The sequence below is a fragment of the Mus pahari genome, chromosome 16 (genome assembly GCF_900095145.1).
Source record: "Mus pahari chromosome 16, PAHARI_EIJ_v1.1, whole genome shotgun sequence".
NCBI lineage: Eukaryota > Metazoa > Chordata > Mammalia > Rodentia > Muridae > Mus > Mus pahari.
The window spans coordinates 41989864-42000344 of record NC_034605.1 but is presented as its reverse complement, the minus strand read 5'-3'; the positions used below and the strand labels follow the sequence as shown (position 1 = coordinate 42000344).

The 10481-nt window shown below is 43.8% G+C and overlaps 1 protein-coding gene across 3 annotated transcripts in view; it reads left to right on the top strand.

Annotated features, from left to right (window-relative positions):
* Window positions 1–1190: 1190 nt before the first annotated feature.
* Slc35b3 (solute carrier family 35 member B3) overlaps window positions 1191–10481 on the top strand; it is a 28665-nt gene continuing 19374 nt past the window's right edge. The window contains exons 1-3 of one of the 3 annotated variants that reach the window (XM_021215552.2): window positions 1191–1296; window positions 5979–6266; window positions 7601–7722. In XM_021215552.2, the coding sequence (XP_021071211.1) occupies window positions 6066–6266; window positions 7601–7722 (323 nt within the window). In that variant the 5' untranslated portion in view covers window positions 1191–1296; window positions 5979–6065. Of the gene's footprint in view, window positions 1319–1386; window positions 1560–5978; window positions 6267–7600; window positions 7723–10481 lie in introns of those variants that run through there. The other 2 variants (XM_021215554.1, XM_029547600.1) reach the window with 2 other exon arrangements.

Sequence of the window (10481 nt, the reverse complement as noted above, 5' to 3'; positions counted from 1 at the left end):
ATCCTGCTGTTGAGCAGAATTAGGCTGTAAGGAAGTAAAAGATAATAGAAGCCAGCTAGGCTACTGTGATTGCCCAGGCAAGAGTGGGTGGACCTTGACCCCTCTTGTATTCCGGATTTATATTACCATTTACCTTCTCACCTATGTCCTATAACTCCTTAAGGGCTGGAAGTCCATATAAGCTACTTATAAATTATGCATAGGACCAACACATATGCACATTCAACAGGTGTTTGACAAATAATGTTCCTTCCTGGCTATCAGCTGTTTTACTGCTACCATTTGCTATTGTTGAGCCACAGAATGACATCTCTAAATGGGCTTTGTTATTCTCTTTAGAATTCCCCCCCCCCTTTTTTTTAGTTTCAACTTTCATACAAAACTGGCTTAGCAAGGTTTGTATTTTTAAAATGTCTAGCTGGACCTTTCCCTCCTCACCACTTCAGAGCTTCACTCCCAAGGTACAAATGCTTCCCTTTCTGTATAATTTTTGTGAAATTTTAAAACTTCCACGCAACTGACCGGATTGTACCGTTTCTGTTGACACTAGTCACTCCTTTTCAAAGCAGACTCTCGAACACTATTCCGGTTATGGTAATCATAACCCTTATCGCCAAGCTTATCTTGGCATTTTCTTCATTGTATCCCAATAACTATAAGTATGGCTCTCAGTGTGGGATAGTTTATGATATTTGGCGATCAAATATCATAGATTTTATAACATTTGTCAGACTCCAAGCCAGGGATTTACGTTCCAAGCAGTGAGTGGCGTGTCAACACAATCCTGGTTCATTTCTGGCCAATTACAAACCATCCTCACTGTAAGGGCATGTGACGCAGGCAGGCTCCCTGTTTTCTTCAGTCCACCTTGGCCAGAAGGGCAGGAGTGAGTCCGGAGAACTGGGACAGGAAAGCAACTTCATCCCTTTGAATCAAAAGACGGAGGCTGGGGAAAGGGAACCTCAGGCTGCTTAGATCCGGTTCGAACATCCTAAAACTAGGCCTCCTTCACACGCCCCGGCTCACGATCGCGGATGTGAAGTCAACTGGGTCGTAGAAGCCACGGGATGGACAGGACCCAGCCTCAGAGCGCGCAGGAGCAGGCGCGGGAGGTAGAGACAGCCGAGGGGAGGGAGTGGGAGGCGAGGGGGCGGGGCCGCGCGCCGGCGCACGCGCACAAAGACGCCTAGGCGGAAGTGGCGCGCAGGGCCCGGCGTGTGAAGACCTTCCGGGGAGGCGGCGGCGGAGGCGGCCGTCGCGGGAGCAGACCCGGAGGCGGGGACCGAGGCGGAGGAGGTGACAGCGGCGGAGCTGGGAGGTGGGGGCTCTTGCCGCGCGGCCAGACGTCATCAGGCCGGAGTCGGGTGGGCGCCCACACTGTGTCGACAGGGAAGGTGGACGCCGTCGGGGCGGTCGGGGGCGCGCGCTTCCGGGAAGAGCATCTTTCCTGTCCTGGCCTGAGACCCCGGCCGGACTCCTCCCCTAGCCTGCTCTCTGTGCTCAGAGACTTGCTCTCTCGGATTCCCTTGGCTGTTCTTGCAGTTCAGAGTCCTTTCCGGGTCTGTGTCCGGTCTCGCCGTTACCCGGTGCCTGTTTGCCTTGCAGCGAGTTGACTGTTCTTGCAGGGCTCCTAAGTTTATGTCGCTGGAATCCTTGTATGTTCATTCGGGCTTTGCAGCTGAAATCTCTACCCCTTCCTTTCTTTCTACCTTGTCTGTCTACCTTTCTGTGTCTTCCTTCTTTCCTCCTTCCTTTTCTCTTCTTCGGGAAAAACACTGAAAGATTTTGTTTACTATCACGAGTTGTTTGTTTTGGGGGTTTTTTTGTTTTTATTTTTGTTTGTATTTTAATGAATTACATCTGTGTTGCTTCTACAGTAGATTATCAGAATCCCGAATTTTAGTTAAACGTTTCTCTTACAAGTGAGTTCAGATAGTTTGAGACTTGGAGGGGAAAGACACTGACAACGTTTGAAATATATTTTAGATAGCATTACTTGTGCTTAAAGTCTACTTTAAATCCTAATGTTAGCCCTTGAGGGGAATAGAGTTTCAGAAGTCACCAGTGTCTCACCCTTTTGTGTGATAAGGTAAGGGAGAAATCACAATCTTGTTTTTCCCACACCTCGAACCCAGTTGTGAAGACATGATTGTTACTAGAGCGTTACAGATTACTGGCGAAGCTGGGACTTTTCCAGGCTGAGCACATGATAAGTTTTCTTCCCATTCCATCTCTAATAAAAAGCTTTCCTCCTTCACATTAAAATGAGACTAGGTTAAGAGCTGAGGTGAGGCCAGTGAGCTGGCGAAACAGGTAAGAGAACCTGAGGCCAGGCCTGGTCCCCAGAACCAACAGTGAGATTACAGAGTCCCAGTTCCCAGGAGTTGTCTTCTGACCCTCACCCACCATCTGTGGCATAGACACACAGACTTGTATAAAGAAATGAGCTTTTGTTTCAGTGTGTCATTGTAAGGCAACATCACCTGTTTCTGACTGTTTGTGCACACACAGTATGTGTTTACTCTAAGCATTTCTTTGACCTCCATTTTAGCAGTTATGTCTCCCTGCAACGTGCTAAGTGTCTGTTGAGCTTTAAGAAGAGACCTAAGGCAGAAATCCACTTTCACGACTTCTTTCTGTTCTAGTTTCAGAGGGTATTGTGAATTTCTAAAGCAAAGCCAGATGCTGACTGTTTGATTTGAAAACTTTTAATCCTGTTCTTGAGCTTTGGTTTGTTTGGAGACAAGATCTCTGTTGCCCAGCCTGGTGTTAAATTCTCTTTGTAGTTGAGGCTTTTCCCCCTGTACCATAAGGACTTTGTCCCTGTCTGTTTGTATAAGATTTGTATTATTTGTGTGTGTGTGTGTGTGTGTGTGTGTGTGTGTGTGTGTGTGTACATGAATGTACTTGTGGATATATGCATGAAAGGGTTCTGATGGGAATCTGAAGGTAGAGTTATAGTCAATTGCAAACCTTCTAACACAGGTGCTGGGAACCAAACTTGGGTCCCCTGCAAGACCAATAAACATTCTTAACCACCGCGCCATCTCTCCAGTCCTGGCTCTGATTCTTCAGATAACAATATCAATTATTAATAATAGAAACAGAAGTGAGATTGCAAGCATCAGAGATCAGAGTTTGAGAGTAGCAGAGGCCTTCCTCAATAATGCTTTCTGACCAGCGATACTCTGATCAGTAGTGTAGTGTAGTGTAAAGCTGCACACTGAATGCCAGACTTTTACAGGGCAGGTTTGGTGGTACTGAGAGGTCATGTTGGCAGTGACAGTGAATCCATTTCCTTGTTCATCACAAGTGCTCTCGGTAGAGAATTTGGGAGAGATGAGTGTTGTGTTGGACATGTTTTTAAAAGGGTAGTGCTGAAGGTATTTACCTACACATGCAGCCTAGAGCTGCATCTAATAAGGCTTCCAGGAAGTGTGGAGGAGTGATAAAGTGGAGGAGAGGAGAGTGGAGTAATGTTGGTCACATGTTTAACAGAGCACAAGAGAATCTTTTTTTTTGTAATAGTGGCTGACGGAAGGGACATCAACTTAACTACAGCTAACAGTAGTGATGGTTAGGTGGGAAACCCAGATCCCAGTTTCCTACTCCATGTGAGGAGGATGAGTCAGCTTACGCACACCAGATCTCTTCAGCAATGTTTCTGGAAAGCTGGATAATAAAAGCTACCACACTTGGGCTGTCATACTGTGTGCTGCCCACTTTTACACTTGTCTCATAGATTTTGCATAGATTCTTTAATCCGTACATTTTTCTTTGCCCAGTAGAGATACAGAACCTGAGTCTCAGAGAGAATACTATGCCCAAGACTCCTCAGGTGGTTCCATAGCTCCGATCTCTAAGTTCCAAATCACGGGGTGCATTCTTCTACTGTTAGCTGTAGTTAAGTTGATGCTATATACTTGGCGTTTTATTTAACTCGAAACATTTCAGAAGAGAGCAATGTTAGGAAAGAGTTGCCTTCTGGATAAATATTCTGATGTCAGTAAAAGTGGAGAAGGGATTTTATGAGGCTCACTCTGTGTGTGCATGTTTGCCTGCCTGGAGCATCATTATCTCATTCTCTTCCCTGTTCTTATCTACTGTGGATTCTCAGTCTTGCTAAACAAGTATGCCAACATCACGGTCCTTTCAAAACCGTGTCCAAGAGATGGGTGCTGTGAGCTGGAGTTTGAGAGTGACTGTCATAGGTGTGCCAGTTTATTTGTTCTCTGGTATGGATAAAAAAATATATATGTATGTCAGATACCAAGGTGCAGCAACTAGTAAGGTTTGCTCTTGCCTGTGTCTTCTAACCAGAGGCATTAATGCTTGATGTCTCAGCAGAGAAGGGGTGTCAACACTGAACTTAAATCTGACCCAAAGAAAGAAGGCATCAAGCAGAAGGGACAGCATGACCAGGGAGGCATTTGGAAATGTGCTGTACTCAGGAGCAGATGAGTAGTGTAGGCCTTTTATTGAAAGAACTCAGGGAGGAGCAGCTCAGAACCTGTGTTTATTTAAATGGGGCCCTGTGCTCTGTCGAGGTGGACATAGAAAGCAAGCCAGAACATTTTTTTTCCCTCAGTATTGAAACACAGTACAATGGGAGGTGGGCAATTTAAAACATACCTTATCATGAAAGTTCTACATCAGGGATGTCCTACAATATGACATATAAAAAAATTACAGAAATACAAATGACTGAGACACAGCAAGGGAAGGCAGAATAAAGAATAAAAAAACATAGCAAATAAAAGTATTTATAAAGTTCAGACATAGGGCATGTGTCCCACAGATAAATGTTTTGGTGTTTATATATTACTAGTTTGATTGTACACAGTACCTTGCCCCCATTGGTATGACTAACGAGTTCTCCTTAATGTCAGCAGCTCAACTAACTAGAAGCAACCACCAAGAGGTGACTCTCAGCCGCGCGTGGTGGCACACGCCTTTGATCCCAGCACTCGGGAGGCAGAGGCAGGCGGATTTCTTAGTTCGAGGCCAGCCTGGTCTACTGAGTGAGTTCCAGGATAGCCAGGGCTATAGAGCGAAACCCTGTCTTGAAAAACCAAAACAAATAAATAAATAAATAAAAATTAAATTAAAAAAACAAAAAGAGGTGACTCTCGTTCTTGTCACTTCAAACTATCACATGACAGTTTCTTTTATATTTTTTAAGTGAAGCCTCTCCTCCCCTCACATTTGTGTTCCCTGAATGCCAGCAGTGAGACTGTGGGAAGATAGTCCTTCCTTCCAGTGTGTGCTCTATGTTTCCGCACTTCTCTTAGTGTTTACATAGAAGTCGTCATAAATGCAGAGAGAAACTGACAGTCATTGGTGGTGCCTTCACAATTTTTTTTCTGACATAAAAAGTGACACATTTTCTGTCTTTTACATTCCAAAAATGTTATAGTAGAATAAATTCCTTCATAGGGTAAGACTTCTTAGTCATGATGATGGCTCATGGTTTTAACCGTAGTGTTCAAGACACTAAGACAGGAGGACTGTCACTTCCTCACCAGTCTGGACTACGCACTTTTTTTTCTTTCAGCCTAAGGAATGTTGTTGCTGAATCTCACACCTGAATCTCACACTTTATTTTAAAACTTCAGTAGCAAATAGACTGTATGTTAGCCCTTAAACATCGCTCTTTATTCTCTTACCAGGTTGGCTATAATTTAAAACTATGTTACATTTTATTAGAATTAGATATATACTAGATGATATAGGCATACTACCACATATAGTCCTAGTTTTGGTTGCTATGGAGATGAATGTGATACTATCCAGTGCCCCATGAGTGTATGGGATGGGGTCTTGTATTCATTTGTTTGGGAGCTGGGGTGTGGGTGGTACAGTGATATCCAGAAAGTAAATTTTAAATCCGTAAATTTTGAAGTGTGCTTTGGATTATTATTTGAATCAGATGCTTCCTGGACAAAGCTGTTTACCATAGCTGCTATTCCCTTCTCTAGGCCCAGCCAGCAGAGGAGAGACCGGACGAAACATCGGAACAGAGCAGAGACCAGGTTTCAGGCTTTGAATGTGGCATAGCAGAAACAATGGACCTCAAGTTCAACAACTCCAGGAAGTATGTCTCCATCTCTGTGCCCTCCAAAACACAGGCCATGTCGCCGCACATCAAGTCAGTTGAGGACGTCGTGGTGCTGGGCGTGAACCTCAGCAAGTTTAACAAGCTCACACAGTTTCTCATTTGTGTTGCTGGAGTTTTTGTATTTTACCTAATTTATGGATACTTACAGGTAAAAAGTAGTCATTTGTCAATGAAAATGTTAGCTATTTTAGCACTTAATGTCCATGTTGGTTTTGAGTACTTATTTTCACCATGATACTTTTATTTACGAGCTACTGGGTGACTCTTAGCTTGAGAAGTTTACAGAACAATAGCCTCCTAAAGCAGCTGCGGAGAGTAAAGATCAGAATCTGCAAATTAAATCTCTTAAGTTGGAAAGAAATCTTACGCGGTTAAAATTAGGAAAGTAAACTTGTAAATATTTAAGGAAACATCCATAATTGTAGCTGTGTGTTCATACCTTTAAAAACATATTCATTTGCTTTTTATGTGTCTGAGTATTTTACTTGCATATGTGTAAGTGTACCAGGTTGCCCTAGGAACCCAGAGGAGGGCCTTGCATACTCTGGAATTGGGAGGAAAGGAGGTTGTGAGCTGCATAGGTGCTAGGAAGTGCACGCGCTTTTAACCTCTGAGCCACCTCTCTCAGTGTCTGTCTGTCTCTGTCTCTCTTATACACACACATACACACACACACACACACACACACACACACACATTAATTTTTAAAAAGACAATGAATTAGGCTTTGGTTAATGTCTGCTTATTGATTTGCTAAAATGGCCACTTAGTAGCTAACATGCATGTTTTTTTTCACAATATGATATTGCATTTAAGAGCTGGGAATTTAACTCTTTTCATAGAGTGTTTGCCTAGTGTACACTAAGCCCTGAGCTCATTTCTCAACCCTTCATAAACAGGATGGTGGCGCACACTTAGAATCTTAATGCTATGGACATAGAGGCAGGAAGGTCAGAAGGTCAGGCTCATTCTAGGTTAAGTAGTGAGTTTGAGGTTAGCCTGTGTACCGGAGCCCTTATCTCAAAAAAGAAAAGGACAGGGAAGGGAGGAAGGAAAGAAATGCACACACATTGTTTAGGAAAATTAAACATCTATACAAGGAAGATTTTTATAAAATCTGATACATAATTTTGAAAATGCTCAAGTATAAACCATATTCCTGTAGAAAAGCAGCTTGTAGATTCCTGGCTTTTAGGGAAATGAGCTTTTCATGTGGGCTCTTGAATTGTTTTGGGCATCTTTAATTTTGATATTTAGTTATTTAAAAATATTTTTATTTAAAAACAATTTTTAATGAAGAAGCATAAGAAAGTGTTACATTTTAGTTACTTCTTTATTGATTTTTATGCCTGTGTTATCTTATGAAGCCTTGTGATTTGGTGGGAGTTGGGAGTATAGCTTAATTTCTTTTAAATTGTGCTTCTAACAATTGATTGGAAGTCCTCTCTGCTTCAGACCTAACAAACTCATTGTCTTCAACAGGAGCTGATCTTTTCAGTGGAAGGCTTTAAGCCTTATGGCTGGTACCTTACCTTAGTGCAGTTTGCCTTTTACTCCGTATTTGGCCTAATAGAGCTCCAGCTCACTCAGGACAAAAGGAGAAGGTATGTGGTGGGGTTGGCTCTCTGTGGAGTTAACGTTACTCTCATCAGTTGAATCTGGGGAAAAAAAAAAGTCAGCTTGCTAAATGTGCATGAACTCTGTTTTCTGCTAACATCTAATCCCGAGTCTTTATCACTATCAGCTACTACTGCCTTAAAATAATACATCTACTTATTTTGTACACTGGATAAAAAGTTTGAAGTGCAGTGTCACTTTAGCGCTCAGGTCAATTCATGGTGGAGCACACTCCCTCCAACACAGTGCTCAGATACAGAGTGTCATAACTTAACCAGAAAAGTTGCATGCTTAGTGAAAGGCTTAAAATGTACCAGCGTCACAGTGGTTAAGTGAAAAACCAGGGTTGAGTTTTCTAATAGTTTGTGAAGTGTGAAGGTAAATGTTTTATGGGCGGTATCCTGCTGACATTGTGTGAAGTGCCTAGTCATTAAGATCTGTGTACATTTTTTTTTTATTTTTTACTTAGTTAATAGTAAGAGTTTCATTCTGGCTTTCTCACGTACATGTGTAATCATGTATTGTTCTAATTCATCCCATCTCCCACGACATCCCACTGCCCCGCTCTTGCCCCTCCCTCCCTCTCCTTCTTTTATGTCATGGGTGTTTGATTACCCTGTCAGTTTTCTCCTCTCCCCACCTAAGATCTCTTCCTCCATCCTCATTGTCCCCTGTCTACTTTCAAGTACCTCCCTGTACATCAACTCAGGTAACCTATGTGGGGGAGAACATGTGGCTGTGTCTTCATGATTCCCCTTCGTTCATTTGACAGAATGAATTCTAGCTCCATCCATTCTAACAGATGTCATGATTCCATTTCTCGTCGTGGCTAAATGAAGCCCCACTGTGTAGACAGACCTTGTTTTCTGATCTTTCATAGGATGGTAGGTGTCTAGGCTAGTTCTCCTAGCTGGCTGTTGAGGTTAGTCAGTATGACATGGATGTGCAGATGACATGGAGACCATGGATTTCTGTAGCATGGCATCCTATGAGTATGGTTAGAAGTGGCAGAGCTGGGCCATGTGCTGGGATATTATTCTTTAGGTTTTTTTTTTTTTTTAGAAAACCCTTTACTAATTTCTATCATGGTAGCACCAGTTCATATTCCCATCAACATCCCTCTTCCCCCTCATCCTCTCCAGCACTTATTGCCCTGTATTTTCTTTCTGGTAACATTCTGACTGGGTCGAGGGTGACTCTTGGAACAGATTGAATTTGCATTTCTTTGATGGCTAAGGATATTGACCATGTTTTCACATATCTCCAGGCCATTTGCATTTTCTCTGGAGCATTGTGTTATCATTTTCTCAGCCCATTTCTTGACTGTTTGATTTGTCTTATGGTGCTTAGGTTTTATGGTGCTTAATTGAGGGGGAGGAAAGAGTAATAGATTCTCCCTGTCTGATGTATAGTTACAGAGATATTCTCCTCCACCCCCCCCCCTTTCTCTTTCTCTATAGGCTATCTCTTTACTCTGGTGGCTGTTGTCTTTGAGGGACAAAAGGTTTTTAATTCTATGTGTGATACAGTTTATCTGCTCTTGAGAGTCTGTCCTGCATGGCTAGTGTGTCACTGCCCACACTTGTATCTTGAAGTGCTTTCCCTTAACAGTTCTTATATTAATATAAGTACCAGGTCTTAGGTCTTTGATCTACTTTTAATTCATTTTTGTGCAGGGTGAGTGTAGAGTTAAGGGGTCCCAAGTCTGCTTTGCCACAGGGCCCAGGGCTCGGCTGCTCAGGGAGGCAGTACTCCTGAGTTTTGAGCACGCTTACCCCATGCTGTCGCTGGGTGGGTGTCTGGCTGTAGGGCAGCTCCTGGACACCGCTGGGGGTGGGGAAGTGCAGTCTGAGGTGCAGGACCGGCAGAGCTGGCTCTGGGGTCCCCAGGCCTGCAAGGAGGCTGGGGCTGTCTGTTTCTCAGGCTCTCAGACACCCCTGCTGGATGCCGAAGAAGAGCTGAGAATGGAGTGGGCCCCCAACCCCCACCCCACCCCCAGGCTGAATATGGCCCCGGGGTAGGAGAGGGGAACTCTGGCTGGTCCCATAGGGAGAGTCTTTGGCTTGACTGCAGTAGGCTTGAGCTTGGCTTAGTGGCTGCCATGGCTAGGAGCTAAGAGAGAACTTCTACAGGATTGTGGCTCTGTAGGTGAAGGCCTTCTCTGTGACTCCCCACTGCGATCCTGATGAAAAGAGGCAGTCCATGCTTTTAAGACATTTATTGCCATGGCAGAAAGTGGATGTGCATAAAACCATACCCCACTTCTCAGGGCAGGCCTGAAGGTAAATACCTTTTGCAGGGAAGAGTGTCTAGGAAGGAAAGCTTATTGGCTAAGCCCTCCAGGCCTTTAGGTACCTCATTAAAATGATCTGCCTTGAGCCTAGTGACCACAGGTCATGTCCTCTACCTGTGGAGGGGTTTAGGGTGTTGCCCTTACATAACTGATGTCCACAAATCTATGGAGGGTTGCAGCTAGTAACAGGCCTGGTGCCCGGGAATCAGGCAAAGTGCCTACCGTTCGTTCCTTCAGGGTCACCGAGGCTTCTAGCCTTAGCTCATCCAGTTTCCTAGCACTGTTTGTTGTCTTTTTCCCATTGCATGCTTGACACCTTTGTCAAAAATGAGCTGGTGTCGTTGTGTGTTTCTTTCTATCTCTTCTATTCTGTGTTCTATATCTGTGTGGGGGTCTGCTGTCATCCTTTTTTATCAATAAGGCCTTATAATACAATTTACTGTGATACCTTCC